This window comes from Anticarsia gemmatalis, chromosome 5 (assembly GCF_050436995.1).
Source record: "Anticarsia gemmatalis isolate Benzon Research Colony breed Stoneville strain chromosome 5, ilAntGemm2 primary, whole genome shotgun sequence".
Taxonomy (NCBI): domain Eukaryota; kingdom Metazoa; phylum Arthropoda; class Insecta; order Lepidoptera; family Erebidae; genus Anticarsia; species Anticarsia gemmatalis.
The window spans coordinates 13,984,787-14,003,216 of NC_134749.1; the positions used below are offsets into that span (position 1 = coordinate 13,984,787).

At 33.3% G+C, this 18,430-nt stretch overlaps 2 protein-coding genes across 3 annotated transcripts; both read left to right on the forward strand.

The window, feature by feature from the left end:
- Window positions 1–5,898: 5,898 nt before the first annotated feature.
- On the forward strand, window positions 5,899–15,967 carry LOC142973221 (esterase FE4-like). 2 transcript variants are annotated; one of them, XM_076114857.1, is made up of 3 exons: window positions 5,899–6,385; window positions 13,399–14,666; window positions 15,628–15,967. In XM_076114857.1, the coding sequence occupies exons 1-3, from the start codon at window positions 6,206–6,208 to the stop codon at window positions 15,794–15,796; spliced, it is 1,617 nt and encodes a 538-aa protein (XP_075970972.1). In that variant the 5' UTR covers window positions 5,899–6,205; the 3' UTR covers window positions 15,797–15,967. The 2 variants fall into 2 exon arrangements, with proteins under 2 accessions (XP_075970972.1, XP_075970973.1); XM_076114858.1 differs by lacking the exon at window positions 5,899–6,385 and adding an exon at window positions 12,195–13,136.
- LOC142973234 (juvenile hormone esterase-like) lies at window positions 9,373–12,052 on the forward strand. Its single transcript, XM_076114872.1, has 3 exons — window positions 9,373–9,947; window positions 10,270–11,540; window positions 11,863–12,052. Exons 1-3 carry the CDS (start codon window positions 9,768–9,770, stop codon window positions 12,050–12,052), a joined length of 1,641 nt encoding a protein of 546 aa, XP_075970987.1. The 5' UTR covers window positions 9,373–9,767.
- Window positions 15,968–18,430: the final 2,463 nt, after the last annotated feature.

The following is an 18,430-nucleotide window of genomic DNA, read 5'->3' on the forward strand; positions in this document are numbered from 1 at the left end:
TCATAATAATAAAATCGTACTAAATACTAAATTAATATCAAACATCATAACCCACATGTACAAACGTAACCTTCTTCTTGACATTGTACAAGACGAAGCTCTCATTAACATTAATCATGTGACGTCACTCGATGACGTTGCAAGCGCGTATGATATATTATTTATACGTCTTAGTGCGATTAAAGTTATTCATTATTGAACAAGTGTATTGGGGTACAGGTAGTTTTGTTCATTCATTATTGTATTAAATAGAAAAGGAGTTATGTATATTTTTAACGTATAATCCTAACCAACACTTGGCCAGCGCGGTGGATTAGCAAGGAAGGAAATTCTTGTCCACCTGTAAATTATTTTCGGGTTTATTCAATTTTACTTTCATCATACCATTCATAGAACCATCGATCCATATATAAAATGTATTTTAAAATCCCAATGAAATCAGAAATTCAACTTTTTGTCGTTATGCGATTTCCCATTTTAACAGAATTTTTGCATAACATTATCTATTGCTAAGGCCATATTTAAAAATATAAGTGATGATTTAATCATTTATTATTTTGATTAATTTTAATTAATGATTAAGTTCTTCCAAATTAAAAAAGTATTTCGTCCTTACTGCAAACTACGATTGCTTAGCTGCCCGAGTCAGTCCATTATTTACCCCAAACCACCTAATTTCATATATAAAAATATATTTATCTAAGCTAGACAAGAAGTGAATATAAGAAGGAACACGCAAACTCCACGAAATATTGTCGGCCGCTCATCACAGCGATCCGTCAACGTCATCTCTTTGAGATAAAATGCCATTTTGTAACACCCACTTAGATTTATGATAGCACACACTTTATTATTTAAAGCTGTGTCGGCTTTTGTTTTATAGTTCAATCAAATTGTAAGGTTGTTTATAGACAGTCTTTACCGATCTTAGTTTTCTTTGGAGTTCATCTAGATGTTTTTTTATAAAGAGTAAAAAGCCTCTTTATTTATAAAGAAAAGCTAATACTTTCTTAGATTAATTGCAAAAATTGTAGGAGACTATTGCAAAGATTGGGAAAAATGTAAGCGTTTTTTAAAATAATTTCTGTCCCACTACTGGGCAAGGATCTTCTCCCGAACAAGGAAGGGGTAAGGCCTTGAGTTCACTACGCTGGCCAAGTACGGATTAAACACAAAATAATAATTGACTACCGAAAAGCATCACTTCTATCAAATCCGAGACTATCAGAGCTATGAGCCCGACAGCCATAACTTTAAAACAAGTTCAGATAAAATGCATGATCACGTATATAATAACTGTTGCTGTATTAAACAATATTTTTTACACTCAGAAATTTTAAAAGATACTAACTATCTATACTATTTTATCCTAACATATTCATTTGATTATCCTTTGATTACACTTGCGAATACAAATAGCGGCAAACGTAAACACAACGTTGATCTCATCTTAATCAAACTCCCTCATAATTCCTATAACACTTCATTATTAATGAAATAACAAAAACAAGAGTTTTAACGTTTAATAAATGACTGAATTGTGAAAGTCCTGGATGATCTATCAACGTCTTCTCAAGATAAAATTACGTCACCAAAATTAGATTTATTATTGTCTTAGGTTAACTGAAGTGTGTCATGCGTTCTTAACGGTGTTCTGGCGGTTGATTTATTGTTATTATATTAAGAAGATACGTTTGGGGTTAACTCGGATAAGTATTACGGTTATGAATTGTGAATATCTTGCGGTATTTAAAGGACTGTTATAAAAGATGCCTTATTTGTGAGAGTAGCTAATATTTTAAACTCAAAACCAAACGGTAATGCGTGATTATAGCTTATAAAATTTCGCGTAGCATGTTTAGTATATACTGACTTTCTCAGTCAGCCTGCGCCCACGGCCAGTGTAAGCTACGCCGTCATTTCAGGCATTCCAGTATTCTATACTATGCTTTGATTTATTCGTGTTTCTATTATATTATGCGCCGTAATCTTCTGCTGTTATTACTACGGAAAGGCAAACGTTTGAGAATTAAAAATAATTGTCAAAATTGTTCTTTCAAAATAATTTAGAAGCTTCAGTTTGTAGCAAGTAATGGTAACAACTAAAAAAAACAAACCTAACAACTAGGTACCATTACAGATTTGATCCCAATGCCATATAGTAAATGCCATCTTATCAATACTAATGTTAAAAATAAGCTAGATTCTTTAAATCAGCAAACATTCTTCAAACGTGTAACTCAACTCGTTTCCTAAGCAATTTGGTAGCTGAACCAGATAAATTGGCTTCCTTCAGAGCCTAGACGTTTACACAAAGTGTGCTAACATTACGCCGGTGGTACCGTGGTGCATAATTGTCAGTGTGCTAGTGTGCTTTAATTGCACGAATGTTACCACTCGGGAGCGCTTGTGGAGGCACGCGGGTTGAGGACAGAGTGCACTGTTTATTGTTCTTCAGTTATCTGTTTAATATTATTTTGTTTAAACGTTTTCTTTGACGGTAAACCTCCATCGTTCGGGAGGAGACCCAAACCCAGCAGTGGGATAATAAAGGGTTACAAGAATCTTAAGAAATATTTATTTTTAAACAGATGTTGGTGTATTCGACTGATGATCAATAAATTTCGGATTGGATTCTTGATTCTATATAGGTGTTTTAAATTTTTGTAATTTATGCCATGTAAGAGTCCAAAGTTTCTTAATCAATATCGATTCTAATTACACTTCATGAATGAAGAATTATGTATCTAGATGTTTCAGAAAATAAGTCGTGTTTAAAATTTTTTATTTTACTTATACATATATCTATTGGCACAGTAATACGCCGCCAAATCGAGCAGTTAATAAAAATTGGATCGACAATTGCACTTAGTCTCATTGAATAAAATATTTTTTGTAAAAACCATTTTATTCCTGAAAGTTTAACAATTATAGCCAAACGCCAAAATAAAACAAAAATTCCATTGTTAAAAACTATCAATAAATAAAGTTACAAACAAACGTTTGTATGCCGAAACAAAATCCGTAAAACACTAGAAAAACTGCACACGTTGAGCTCCAGGCTTTAAACGAGAACGGTTGAAATGAAACAAAATTTGGACGCTAGTAAAAATGGCAAAAAGCGGCGCGTGTTGAAGTGGCCGGTGGCGGTACTGCATTGTTTCTGTGTAATTATGTGTAGTTCCTGATTTAAACGACCGTACGTATGTTGGAGAGATCGTGAATGAAATCGTGGGTTGAATCAACATTTGTTTGCATATCAAGAAGATAAAACGTTTTAGCCAAAGATTTTTGGTAGTTGCTCTCATGGAGAGAATGTGAATAGCTGGTAAGACAAAGAATATAATTAGCTAACTTTAACGCTGATGGTTACTTCAATAACTGTATTATTGATAGTAATAACGGTCATTATTTGATGTTAACTAATCAATAATTCGATTTACGTACATTAGATTATAGTTATGAGATTAAAGCCGAAAATCTTTCTTAAAAAATGTTTATAGTGATGTTGAATTGACATGAACCCAGGATAGACATTTTTGTTATAAGCAAACAAAAAAGACATGTATAAACGACAACTTACATAATAGTCCATTCCATACACTACCAATGATGTAACTACTGTCTCTTTTTCTGGCTATACAGCCCATAATATGTTAGACGGGTCAGTCATTATTTTCCTCCTCTACTCCTAAAAAATTTAAAGATAAAAAATTTGATGAAACACGACAATATAACAAATAAAATCCCATCCAAACCAGAACAGAAAAGTGTTCAAGCATCCAAAAAAAGAGCAAAACATGTAACGTTTGAAATGATAATGGAGCATCATTAAGATATTCGAGCATCTCAAGCACTCGAAGAGTTTGAAGATTAGTTCGTGAGTCATCGGTAATAGCTGAGTCGACTGCCGTCTACGATGCAAATCACGAATCGATTCAACCTCCACCAATCGTCTCCGAGAATTTAACACTTTTGAATTCATAAGCGCGAGATGGAAAAGTTTTTGTGACTTCGGGTTTGTCAAATAACTTGTTATTACTTGGGAGCGAGTGACTTCTTTTAAAAGGTACTTTTTGTTGAGAATTGAAAATGGTGAGATTGCATGCCATTTGCGAGTCATGAAAATTTTAATGTAGGGTTTTGTGGGAGGGTTATTGAGTGACTATAAATTGTGTGGCTTTACTTTCTTATACTTGGTACAATATTACAAAACTTAGTAAAGAAATAAATGACAAACAATGTTATTATAAATTTATAAGCATTATAAAAATAATTGTTCCTGAATACGAAGGGTCGAATAGATGTATCTAGGAAGTTATATCTATACAACAAATATATGACAGAGATTTATAAAATACTCTTCAAACATTTACATAGCTCGTTATAAAATCGTCAAAAACCTTCAACATTTACTTGTAATACACCAAAGAGGGAATCCTTATTACAATTTACTGTACATTACATTACTTAATCCCTTAATTAATGCCCTTTGGCTTTGACAAATTGCTCATTCATATAATTGGTTTTCAAGTCTCAACAAAGTGCAGGAACACATCTGTACCGAAAGCTTTTCAAAGGACCTTTGAGTCATTATAGCTTAATGGCATTATAATAATTTAAGTGTAGGAAAAATATTTAAAATTCAGTGTGGATGGTTGTCTGGCGTCGCCCGTCGGTCAGTCACGCTCGGGATCGGGTTAAAATTCAACAGTTTTCGCCTTTCCCCTAATTTATTCAAATAAATTTTGGACATGCGACACGATGAGAAAATGGCCTGTTTAGTCACGTCAAGAGGACCCGTTTTGTATTCAAATTCTTGGTCATTACCCCCGAAATACTCGTTCTAATGGAAGATCAACACATCTTCATTTATATTTATGTGGAATTAAGTTTACGTGTTTGTGTGGTCGGGATTTTAAAGCCGTTTTTAAGTAATTTTATTCAACCTTTTTCATACTTTTCAGATGAAAATGGTTTCTGACATAATCATCGTATTGTAGCGCCTTATTTAATTTGGCGTAATCACATCTAGCACTACCTTTAAACAGGTTTTGGATAATTCCTATGTTCTTGTAATGTATTGACTATATATTTATTATTATTTATATCGATTATATGTATAAATTTGTCAATGATTTTAGCTGTCTATTATATGGGACATGGGACCAATGAATGTTGGTGGTAGTTCTGGTGTAACAGATGGTATAAGAGGTTCTTTTTTAATACAACTCGGCTTACAGCTTTTATAACAATAGACGTGATGTTATAAATAAAATATTGAGTGTAGTTCAAATTGTATCTAGCACTAGGTCGGCTGTCTATCTTAATGATAGTAACCAATTGTCAGCTCACGTGCTCAAGTGCTAAAACACTACACGCATGACTTGTCTTCCTTCTGTTATACTCAATAGATTACTTCCTCTTTGTACACTTACTGTTTATTAAATTTTATGTACTTTTCCATCGCTGGTATCCATACACCGTATTAAAGAATTAAGTTTAAGCTTCGTGTTTACTAGCTTATATTATTTATCTCTTACCATAGTACCTGTCGTCTTATATTCGAGACAAATAGTTTTCTGAAATAAATCATTTTGAATATACTTAGAAAATTAACAACTTTAGCGAAAGAATTGGATCGAATTAAGTGTAACACTCGTAGGTAAAACATATTTTGCATATTCTAAGAGAATGACTACAATCGTAACACATTGCTATAACATTTTAGGTACAAAAATACGATTTGAGTGGTCATAAATAATTTTTATCACAACATACAGGTACCTAATTGTCATACACGGAAATCCTAACACACGTCAATTACCTCTAAGTAGCGTTCCATTCCGTAACATGTTCTATCTCGCTCGCACACGTGGTTATCAACAGTGTAGTCGGGTCGCCACGCGCGTGCGCACCGCGCGTCTACTCACTCAAGGTCGTCGGCGACCTGTCACACAGTATAAACAGAAAAAGTGCCGTGATATAAAGTATTTCTCGTGTTTTTCGCACAAAAAACTAAAATATAAAAATGTCCTCACAGTTAAACGTTGCTTTGACCAAGTGATGAGCTGAAACTACGACAATTGTACAGTTTTTACGGCAAATACACAACATAACCTCTCTCGGAAAAAGTTTGATCGAAATTGTTAAGATATTTTCAACTTTACGGTTACTAAAATAAGGTTGAGAATTACATTTCAAAATGAAATACGGGAAAAGAATAGTTTTATTTACGCTATTTGCAATGAACTTGGTGGACCAGCCGGCGCCTGAAGTGAAAATAGAGCAAGGGATTTTGAGCGGTAAAATTAGTGTGGATGGGTCGTTTTTCGAATACCTCGGAATTCCTTACGCTACTACTAATAGCAGTTTGAGGTTCAAGGTAAGCTTGATTTTTTTACTATTGGTAATAATGATGTAACTTATGTCATAAATATATTAATATGATATACATTGTTTAGCTTATATTCGGTCTCAGAGTATAATAAATGTATTATTTTCTTATCAGTAAGAGTTTATTTCGTAGCGAAAGATAACTAAAATGTGGGTCACGATTATACTGTAATTTTCGAGGCTAAGGTGAAAGTAATTATCGATTCTTATAGAAACCATTTCGTACCAGTATCGGATTTGTAGTAGTAAAATTTAATGTACAATACTAAAATAGAACAAATTATCGATTTAATTCACTTTCGTACTTTCACGTTTTACAGTTCAATCTATGTTGGTTCAAAATATTACGTAAAATGATAATAACATATTAAAACCCGGTTTGTTTCTGCTTTCGAAAAATAAGATTCGAAAGTTCACATTTCTCTTAGTCTACTTAAATAATAAAAAGGTAAAAAAAAGTTCACGCATGGCGCATGTATTTTTAAAAATATTTAGCATACTAATAAAATTCTAAAAAACTTACTCTTAAGTGAAATAAAACAAGCAATATTATTTTATTGTCATAGGCACCTCTTCCACCGCCGTCATGGAAAAGCGTGTACAAAGCAGTAGACGAAATCTACCAATGTCCTCAACCAACATTCATCGGCATTCTAGGAACAGAAGACTGTTTGAAAATAAACGTATACGTACCAGCAAACACCAAGAAACCACTACCAGTGATGGTTTACATTCATGGGGGAGCATTTCTTATAGGAAGTGGAGGAAAATTCATCTACGCACCAGATTTTCTAGTCAAACAAGATGTAATATTAGTTACCTTTAATTATAGGCTTGGTGCCTTAGGCTTTATCTGCTTAGGTATCAAAGAAGCTCCAGGAAATGCCGGTATTAAAGACCAAATAGCTGCTTTGAGATGGGTGAAGAAGAATATTGCAGCATTCGGTGGAGATCCTGATAATGTGACGCTATTTGGACAAAGTGCTGGCGCGACTTCTGCGTCGTTACTGTTAGCTAGTGAAGCAACTGAGGGATTGTTTCATAAAGTGATTATACAAAGTGGTTCGTCTGTCTCCAGCTGGGCTATCAACAGACAACCGGTATGGGTCGCCAGTATCATAGCTAAAGAACTAGGTTATACTACAGAAGATCCATATGAGTTGTATGAAATTTTCTCAAAATTACCTCACAAACAATTGCTAAGAGCTAGGCCTAAGAAACCGCTAGGAATGTATTTTGATACCCAAATGCTGAATTATCCATGTGTTGAACAAAAGATAGAAGGGGTAGAAGCTGTGATAACCGATTTCCCTTATAATATATTTAAAAATAATCCTAAGAAGAATATACCTGTTATTTATGGAACGACTAGCAAAGAAGGACTTTTCTTACTGCCTGAAGATACAAAAGAGGCATTGGAGGCCAGAAATGCTCGATACATTTTTGCGTCTGATCTTGAGTTTCCAAATGAAGAGGAAGCTGCGCAAGTGTCAAAAATGGCAAAAGAATATTACTTTGGTGAAAAGAATATAAGTTTTGAAGTGCACGACATAATAGGTGATCTCAACACAGAGTTATACTTTGAAGTACCTGCTATTATAGAATCAGAAACTCTTATTAATAGTATAGATGCTAAGGTTTATAATTACTATTTCAATTACGCTGGTGGCAGGAATTTTCTGAAATATCTCACTGGATATAAAAACGCGCCAGGCGCCGTTCACAGCGATGAGATTTTGTATTTATTTGACGGCAAAATATGGCCGTTCCCAATTAACGAGGATGATAGAAAAATGATTAACTGGATGACCAAGTTATGGACTAATTTCGCGAAATATGGGTACGTTGATTCACTTTCTTTTCTCAGAAAATAATATTAATTTGTTTTGAAAGCGTTTTTAAGCACACGTAATCAGAGCTTGGGCTAAACACTTTTGTTATAAACTAAAGTTCAGTAATTTAAACAACTTAAGTCTTTTATTTCTAACTTAAGTCAAATGTTGCAGTCATATATTGATATGAATTTTTGATTTGCCTTTATTATTCTTAATTTTAAAATATTTTTTTTATCCAACAATTTTTTTTTCAGCGATCCAACACCAACAGATGATTTACCAGTTAAATGGGAGCCGAGTACAAAAGAAGAGACTAAATTCCTCTACATAGAAGAACAACTAAAAATGGGTTCTTTACCCAATCCTAAAGCGTATCGGTTGTGGAGGGACATGTACGATAAGTACCGGAAAAAGAATAAACCAAATGATTTCAAAAAATAACAAATGCATTTTTATTTATATTTACCGACGGAGTGTTAAAGTAAAGAAATGAAAAAAATGCGACAAAATATTTTACGTTATCGCGACTTGTACACATAATATAATAATGCAACGGGTCTTAAACTGTTTGAAAATTGATAGTTACAATATTTTACTGTATTTGTTTACCCGAAATTTCGATCGAATTGCATCGACCGTGCATTATACTATAATGCGACTATTATGCAGATCTGATTCTTCAAGAGCAACAAAACAACAAAAATGTCTTAGCTACACGTACTCTGATAGGAAAATTATATTAATTATGAGTACTATTATATAAGTAGGTATATGCTTAGGTCTATTAATTGAACAATTCGTAAGTAGTTTAGGTCACAAAACAAGCCATTCATAAAATTGATTGTTATTATCAATTTAATAACAATATTAGACAGATTTATTATCAGAAATAATGTCCTCTCATAAACTTTATATTGTTTTGATAGTTCTTGATAGTTAATTAAACTTAACTAGGTTTTGACCGCGACTTCTGCAGTTAAAAGAAGCCTATATTTTAAGACTTCGATTTTAGATAGGCTTTTAAATAAAATAGTCTTTCAGGATCTCAACAATTTCGAAGTTATTTTTTACATTTTTGTTGAAAACTAACTTTAACATCATAATGAATAGATGATTGTTAGATAAACTTATCATTCTTGTTACCAATTTCATGAGTTTTTTCTTCAAATATTGATTGGATAATAAATCATATGAACTTAAGACCTTCAGGCAGCCGATAATGCGAGATGGTTCCCTATTACTTACAATGTATTAGTAATTAGTAGGGCTTCATATCGTGCGTGAAACACTCGTACGAACTGACCTCACTGAACTTCTAAATATTGCTCTCAGATTACCAAAACAGTTATAGATTTACGAGTCCGAAGTTTTGTTGCATCAGCATCAATTGAAAATGTTGTAGCAATGTAATATATTTCTTGAAAAATTCTACTATGTTTTTCATAATCTTTAGACAAGATATTGTAATATTTGAAGTGTTAAAATGCAAAGAAAATGAAACATTATTCGTGTGAATATAAGTGTGAAAGTTGAACAATGAAGTGTGCTAAAAGAATAGTTTTATTTACGTTATTCGCGATGAAGTTGGTGGACCAGCCGGCGCCTGAAGTGAAAATCGAGCAAGGGATTTTGAGCGGTAAAGTCAGTCCGGATGGGTCGTTTTTTGAATACCTAGGAATACCTTACGCTACTACGAATAGTAGTACGAGGTTCAAGGTAAGCTCTTATTGTTTGCAAATTGCTTCACTTTAAATTTTATTTTATAGTTTTAGAGAGTAATATCGTTTTAGTTATTAACGTCACTTTTCGCATCTATTTACCTTACAAGAATAAAGATATAATAAAGAAAATAGCACGTTCCTATTATTTTTAAAATAAATAGCACCGAAGTATATACAGCGAGTGTTTGAGTATTTGGGTTCGAATCCCATACAAAACGAACAATTATTTGTTTGAGCCTGGTTGTAATGCGTATCCTTGAATTGGCAAGTTAACTAATTAAATCAATGCCAGTACTAAATTTGTCTTAATTTTTTAGGCCCCACTACCACCTCCGTCTTGGGAAGGAGTCTTCAAAGCGACTGATGAAACATACCAATGTCCTCAAACTACTCTAGTCGGAACACTCGGTACTGAAGACTGTTTGAAAATCAACGTTTACGTTCCCGCTAAAGCAAGAAAACCTCGTCCAGTCATGGTGTTTATACACGGTGGGACTTTTGTCATAGGCAATGGAGGAAAAGGCTTATACGGCCCCGAGTTTCTCATGAGACAAGATGTTATACTAGTCACATTTAACTATAGACTTGGAGTGCTAGGATTCCTGTGTCTTGGTATCAAAGAAGCACCTGGTAATGCTGGTTTGAAAGACCAAATAGCTGCTTTAAGATGGGTACAGAAAAATATCGCAGCGTTTGGAGGAGATCCTGAAAATGTCACTATATTTGGACTAAGTGCCGGAGCAGTATCTGTGTCTATATTACTAGCTAGTAAAAGCACGGATGGTTTGTTTAACAAAGCAATTATACAAAGTGGTGTTTCAACTGCCAGTTGGGCTATAAATAGACAACCTTTATTTACTGCTACCCTAATAGCTAAAGAACTAGGTTATAATACAACAGATCCTAAAGAAATATATGACTTATTTTCTAAAATCGACTACAAAAATTTAATCGCAGCAACACCTATTAAACCAGAAGGAAAATATTTCGATTTTCAATTACTTAACTATCCATGTGTTGAAAATGTTATTGAAGGAGAAGAAGCAGTTATAACAGATTTGCCTTACAATTTGTTAGAAAAATTTAACATGAATGTATCAATAATGTTTGGTACTACAAGTAAGGAAGGGCTGATGTTATTAGCTTATGATACTGAAGAAAGTTTAAAAGAAAGAGATGACAAGTACATTTTTGCACCAGATTTAGAATTTAAATCAGAAGAAGAAGCTGAATACTACTCTAATGTAGTAAAGAAAGTATACTTTGGAGAAGAGAAAATAAGTTTCAAAGTACGAGATATGATTCATCAGTTATATACACATATGTATTTCGAAATGCCGAATTTACTAGAAACAGAATTAGTTCTAAATACTACCCCAGCGTCAGTATACAATTATTACTTTAATTATTCTGGAGGAAGAAATTTTCTGAAGTATATTAATGGGTACAGAAATGAATCTGGAGCATGTCATGCTGATGAACTTATGTATGTGTTCAAAGGCCTTGCTTGGCCTTTTCCTATAAGTAAAAGAGATCAAGTTATGGTGGATCGAATGACGGAAATGTTTGCCAATTTCGCTAAATATGGGTAAGAACAGAATCAGTTCTATTGTAATAATTGTGAAAGTTCTTCTCCATCTTTTGATCATTTTGATTGCGTAGGAGGAATCATCGGCATAAGCTACTTATTACATAAATTAGTTAATTTATTTTGCCACTTCATATTGTCATGGTGTCATTTTTATCAGCGATGTATAAGTAGTACAGTTAAATTATTACTCATACATACATAGATAACAAATACAGATAAAATTATCTATCTAAAACACTTTAACTGCACGTGTGGTACATTGACAAATTCTTTGAAATTTCTTTTTAACACGTTTTGATCCAATGAAAATTTTTTACAGAGATCCAACCCCATCTACAAGTGAACTACCAATTAAATGGGAGCCCAGTACGAAGCAAGAAATAAAACTACTTTACATCGATGAAGAGCTCAAAATGGGTCCAATCCCCAATCCGAAATACTATCGACTATGGAAAGACATTTACAGTAAATACCGCAAAAGGGACAAAGTAAATGATTTTAAAACTTGACCAGTAGTTTTATTATAATCTTGCAAATTAGTATTGTCTCTATACTTTTACTATTGTTTTTTTTACCCATAACTATCCCATTGCTGGGCAAGGGTCTCCTCCCGAAAGGAGGAGGGGTTAAGCCTTGAGTCCATCACGCTGGCCAAGAGTAGGTTGGGGGATTTTCATGCCGTCAAGAACTGTGTTAAACATATTTTTTATAAAATGTAATTACTTTTATTCACTATTAATTTATGTTTTTACTTTATTACCTAACATGGCTTGCAAAATTTTACAGAAAAATTTATAATTCAGTGAGTTAAGTACTTGTTTGACAGCTTCTATAAATAAGACAAATTGGTTCCGCTAGAGTAACTTGTAATGAGAGATGCACTTTGTATCGTATAATTCAGTATTGTATAAGCCTTTGTTCTGTTAACAAACATTTAGTAGAATTGTGATATTATGTAAAACCAAGTGAAAAGAAAACACTCAGTGTATATTCAACATGGTTTAAATTGCAATGGCGTTCATACCTTAATGCCGGCCGAAAAGAAATACGAAAGCTAAAAGCCAATAATTAAAGCCCCCTCGCTCTTTAGGTCAATAATTTATTGGAATACGTGACTTCAAACACCAAGTTCCTCTGAGTTAGTATCCCTGCTTAAATTACATTAGGATTTTGCACGAAATTTTGATGGAATACAAAGTACACTATCGATATTGTATCCGTAAAGGTCGCATTATCTTGAAGATAAGAATGTTGTAACACTCATTCTTGTTATCTCGTCTGCTAAACATTTGATTTTAATTGTCATAGCTAAATAAAATGTTGATATTTTAAATGTAAATTGTAAAAACATTAGTTATGTTAGTGTAGAAATAATTATAAAAGTCATTGGTGTATACAGAGTGTAATAAAACAATGAAGAGCAAGAAGCAATTGGTTTTGTTTACGTTGTTTGCTATGAACTTAGTGGATCAGCCGGCACCTGAAGTCACGATTGAACAAGGGACTTTGAGCGGTAAAATCAGTGGCGATGGGTCGTTTTTCGAATACCTCGGCATTCCATACGCTACAACTAATAGTGATACGAGATTTCAGGTATGGATTAATAGTTTTGTTTGTTTAGCTAGTTATGATATCCTATACTTGATCGCATTATTTCATTTTTCAAATTATATTTAAAGCTATGTTTTGAAATTGAATTTTCGAATGCTATGAGACCGTTTATAAGTGAGAGTTTATTAATTAATCAATGTACAGTTTTCATGTGCTACAATTCTCTTGGAACTTGCTGTACATAATTTTTTTTTTTTTTTCACCAGCTATACATTTGAATAATTAAATATAAATTGCTCTACAGGAACCTCAACCTCCGCCAAACTGGAAGGGCGTATTCAGAGCTACTGAAGAAATATATCAGTGTCCACAAAACACTCCTATCGGAGTCGTTGGTAGCGAAGACTGTTTGAAAATTAACGTGTACGTACCGGTTACTGCTCAAAGACCACTTCCAGTAATGGTTTATATTCAGGGTGGTGCTTTTATATTAGGAAGTGGAGGCAAAATGATCTACGCCCCAGATTTTATCGTACAAAGAGATGTAGTCATCGTCACATTTAATTACAGACTGGGAGTCTTAGGTTTTCTATGTTTAGGCATTAAAGAAGCCCCAGGCAATGCTGGTTTGAAAGACCAAGTGGCCGCTTTGAGATGGGTGAAGAAAAATATTGCTGCGTTCGGTGGTGATCCTGATAATGTTACTATTTTCGGGCACAGTGCTGGAGGTACCTCAGTAGCTTTGTTAGTGGCTAGTGATGTTACTCATGGATTGTTCAACAAAGCTATCATTCAAAGTGGATCTGCTCTTACTAACTGGGCAATAAAACGAGATCCAGTAGCAGTAGCTAGTAGGACAGCAAAATTACTTGGTTATGACGTTAAAGATCCGAAAGAGCTGTATGATTTATTTTCTAAATTGCCTTATGAGAAACTAGTTAGTGCAACGGCTAAAATACCTATTGGACAGCAGATAACTACACAAGTATTACACTTACCGTGTATAGAAGAAGATTTTGGGAAGGAGAGATTTTTAAACGACCTCCCGTATAATCTGGTAACTAAAAATTCAAAGAATATAACTCTGATGTACGGATCAATGGATAAAGAAGGACTATTCTTTGTGTCAGAGGAAACAGATGAAAGTTTAAAACAACATAATCATAAAAACCTATTCGCTGATGATTTAGAATTCAAATCTAAAGAAGAGGAACAGAAAATGAATGAAGTATTAAAACAATATTATTTTGGAAATGAAGAAGTCAGTAGAAAAATGTTAATGAATTTATCTGATTTGTACACAGACTTGCATTTTGAAATGCCTATGTTAATAGAAGCAGAAATAATGACTCAAAAGATGGAAGCTCCTGTTTTTATTTATCATTTCAAGTACGCTGGAGGTCGTAATATGGTGAAGCAAAAATCTGGTTTTGTTGATGAACCGGGAGCGTGCCATGGTGATGATATTTTGTACATGTTTAAAGGAAAGTTATGGCCTTATAGGATCAAGGAAGCTGACCAAAGAATGATTGATTGGATGACGGATATGATTACTAACTTTGCTAAGTATGGGTACGTACTTAATCAACATAATTATTTACATACACACCTACACAATATCACGCCTTTTCTCCATAGAACCACAATAAGAAAACAGACAGAACAGAGACCAAAGAACGCCATTTGAAACGATCCTTAAAAACTTCCCTTGCCTCTTTCACATCTTGTCATTCATACATGTTTTTTTTTAATAATTTGATGTCTCAAGTTATAAATAGTTTCATATAACTTAAATCTCGTTAAGTCGGTAGTTATGCTTGAATTAAATTTCCGGGCAAGTGAAATATTTGCACGGAAATAAATAATTTAAGTAATAACGTGTCTATTATGAACAGGAAATTGTTTTTCTCATTCTTTAATTCACATCGAGAGCCATTTAATAGTAGTATGCACTATTCTTACAGCATTTCTGCTTATTTATCAGTCTGTTACACAAATACATTTACAAGTCTAGTTACAAATTGAGTGGTCCAGAGTTCCGAGCTCAAATTACCTAGGGGAAGTTCAATTTAGCCTCAAACAGCCGGCTGTTTGTCAAATTCCAAGAAATTGTATAGATTGTAGGTAGCAAAGCTTCAAGTCTAAACTAATAACTTTGAAGGCTATGTACCGAATACTCCTAAGTGCCTGATACTAACTTTGTGGTTATATACAAGATAATATGGTATCCGTTCATATTTAGTAATAGGTGTTACACTATACATCAGTTACTTTTTGAGAGCAACGTCTCATCATGTTATGTTGACAAAAAAAAAATACATGTACGTGCTCGGTAAATGGCAATAGGCTCGCCGATTGAAACGACTAACAGTCTTACGGGAGAAATGTGGGTGTCTTACTCCTCTGCTTTCACCTTCGGTTGTATCACACTTGATATTGTGTGTTTAAGCTACCAATTGTGAACATCGTCTTTGAAAATCATCATTAGCTCATGCTCTTGGTTGTTGGACTATAACTACATTATAAATTACAGAAACCCAACACCAGATACAGCGAAGAACTTACCAGTGAAATGGCAAAAATGCGACAAAGAAAAACTAAAGTTCTTATATGTCGACAATGAACTCAAAATGGGACCAATCCCGAATCCTGAAGCATTCCGAATTTGGAAAAACCTTTATAATAAGTATCGTAGATTATGAACAAATGTGATATTATTATTTAGTAGTACTATTTGATTATTATAATTTTATTATATTTTGTAAGGTGATGGGCACAATTAATATTTGAACTGAATACTCGTTATGGTGTAAAACATTCCATTTTCAATTGAAGTGTTGGAGATATTTGGTAATTAAATGATTCATTAGTAGGTTGATTTTTTTATTTGTAATTTTTAGAGAGCATTAAATCATAACGAAATCGATATCGTATGACGGCAACGTGTCTGCCATTTTTAGTATTTTATTTTCTGCCACTTTCAATATAATTAAATAATTATAACCCATCATTGTCATACTACCGGACAGGGTTTCCTCCCGTAAAAAGGGAGGAGGGCTTTGAGTCCACCACGCTGGCCAAGTGCTAGTTAATAGTATAGATTTAACCTTCTGGTTAGTTGACGTCATGTAATATTATGTCCATTAAGAAATTAGCTACATGGCAACAATGTGAATTTGCTATACCGACTTATTCACATATTAGCAAAAGAAGACTAAAAACCAAACCTAACAAATAAGAACAAAAGACACTCATCTAAAACGCTATATTTATCTGATAAAATAAAATACTTCGATGATTTATACGCAAAACATTCCGTAGTAAAAACTTCTAGACGAACCCTTCAAAAAACAAACAGTATTTTCGCAGAAACATTTGCAAAATATATTCCCCACTATCACAATAGCTGGTTATTGTATCAATTCCTATTCATATCTCCTCTTCTAGCGCAGTAATTCAAGAACACAATCTTGAGCACATATGTGTAAAACAATAGCAATTCTTATTCTAGAAAGAACGCAGCCAGAATATTCACAGGCTCCATGTTCAAATTGTGCCAAAACTTGAGTTTAAATTTTTATAAAATATGATTTATTGTACACACGGGTGTAAAAATGGTGGTTGGTGGGAGTTAAAAGCGATTGCGGTTAAGGAATCACTATAAACATAATAATTAAATTGGTGGACAAGTAAAATGTTTATTTTCTTAACAACGCAATTGTTAAAGTTTTATTCATATGTCTTTAAATATAACCTATTGACTAATCTTGTGCATAAAAAATCACTATACTTATAATAAAATGTTACGTAAGACAGTTCATTGAAAAGTTTTGACAAATTATTTCGAAATCAGTCATTCCTTGTCGTGATTGTAGTAGCCTCACTTCTTCTTACTTTCAACTACTTAACATACATTGACACAAACGGCTCTGTATAAGAATACACAAAACGCAAACATTTTACACCTATTTTCATATACACAAATACGCCTAAAACCAACGCTACAAATTGTTCTCAGCGATGATAACCGCTAAAGGTTATCCATTGCGCCTTATAATACAGTCAGATCGGAGTTCCCAACTACAATGTCTGTTATGAATATTATACAAGGGTACTGCGTCTGCGCCACTTTTGTTTCGTATCTCAGTAATGTACTTCAATAGTTAAGACTTGTGCAAAACTTTCCTGTACACGAATTATGTTAAAATCATTGCTTATCTTTGGCAATGGGATTCTGTTTGAATATGAAGTGTTGTTTAAAATATGGATGTTTGATTGATATTGAGCGTTTTGAATTATTTGTGTTTGTATAATAGGCTTCATATACATTAATATTTTTTTACTGGCTACAAGGTATTCAGTACAGCTCTACTTACGTAGCTTTGAAACGTGTAGTGTGTATTTATAAGAATTTTAAGACTTTTTTACTTTATATGTCAGATACGCGAAAAGAGAAGAAGGTCATGTAAAAGATTTAAAAAACAAACAAAAATCATTAAAGCCAGTACGATAAATTTTGTCTGTTTTCATAAAACAGTTGTGCGTTAATTACTAAATAGAATCGTACTATATCTTTTTTTAATCTATTTAACCTTGCCATAACGCTTTAAGTACATTTATTCATTTTATAAAATATATAATTCTCTTAAAAACAGTCCACAGATTCAAGAAATATGTTTTAACTATTCCAATCTAGTTCTCATTTTTGTCTTTTCACAACTCAGTAATAATAATTATATCAGTCCATCGCTATCACTTGCAGCGTTTATCGACCCGTAGGGTGCAAAACCCTTTATCAACCATAAAGTAACCACACTCCAATTAAACTCCAATTACTTGCTTCTATTTTAATTTGCCACCAAAAAAATAGGTCCCAGAAGCGCGAGTCGAATTTTAACAAGACGTTACCCCGCTATCTCGATGTTTTCATTACTCCACCCTGTAGGTACAATTGCAAAATTTTATAAGTATTTAAGCAATAAAATTAAATTTACGACGCTCCTTAACAACGGCAGTGCGCTTAAAAAGATAACCCCGGGACGAGTAAAGGCGTTATTTATCGCAACTTTGGACTTTCTATTCATAATGTTGCGGTTTAATATTTATATTTTTGGGGGCTCTTATTAAAATTTTATTTGTTGTAACTTTTTTAATTAGTACGCTGAACGTTGGTCAAGTGTCTTCGAGTTTGATAAAGGATTGAAGGTAATAACAGTGTTATTTTTTTTCCGGTATCCATACGTATCACGAATCTCAGTTGATAACTAGTGTACTTCAAAATATTGATCACTATATGACAACTAGTATCTAAGTAAACATACAGTAAATTGCCTCTT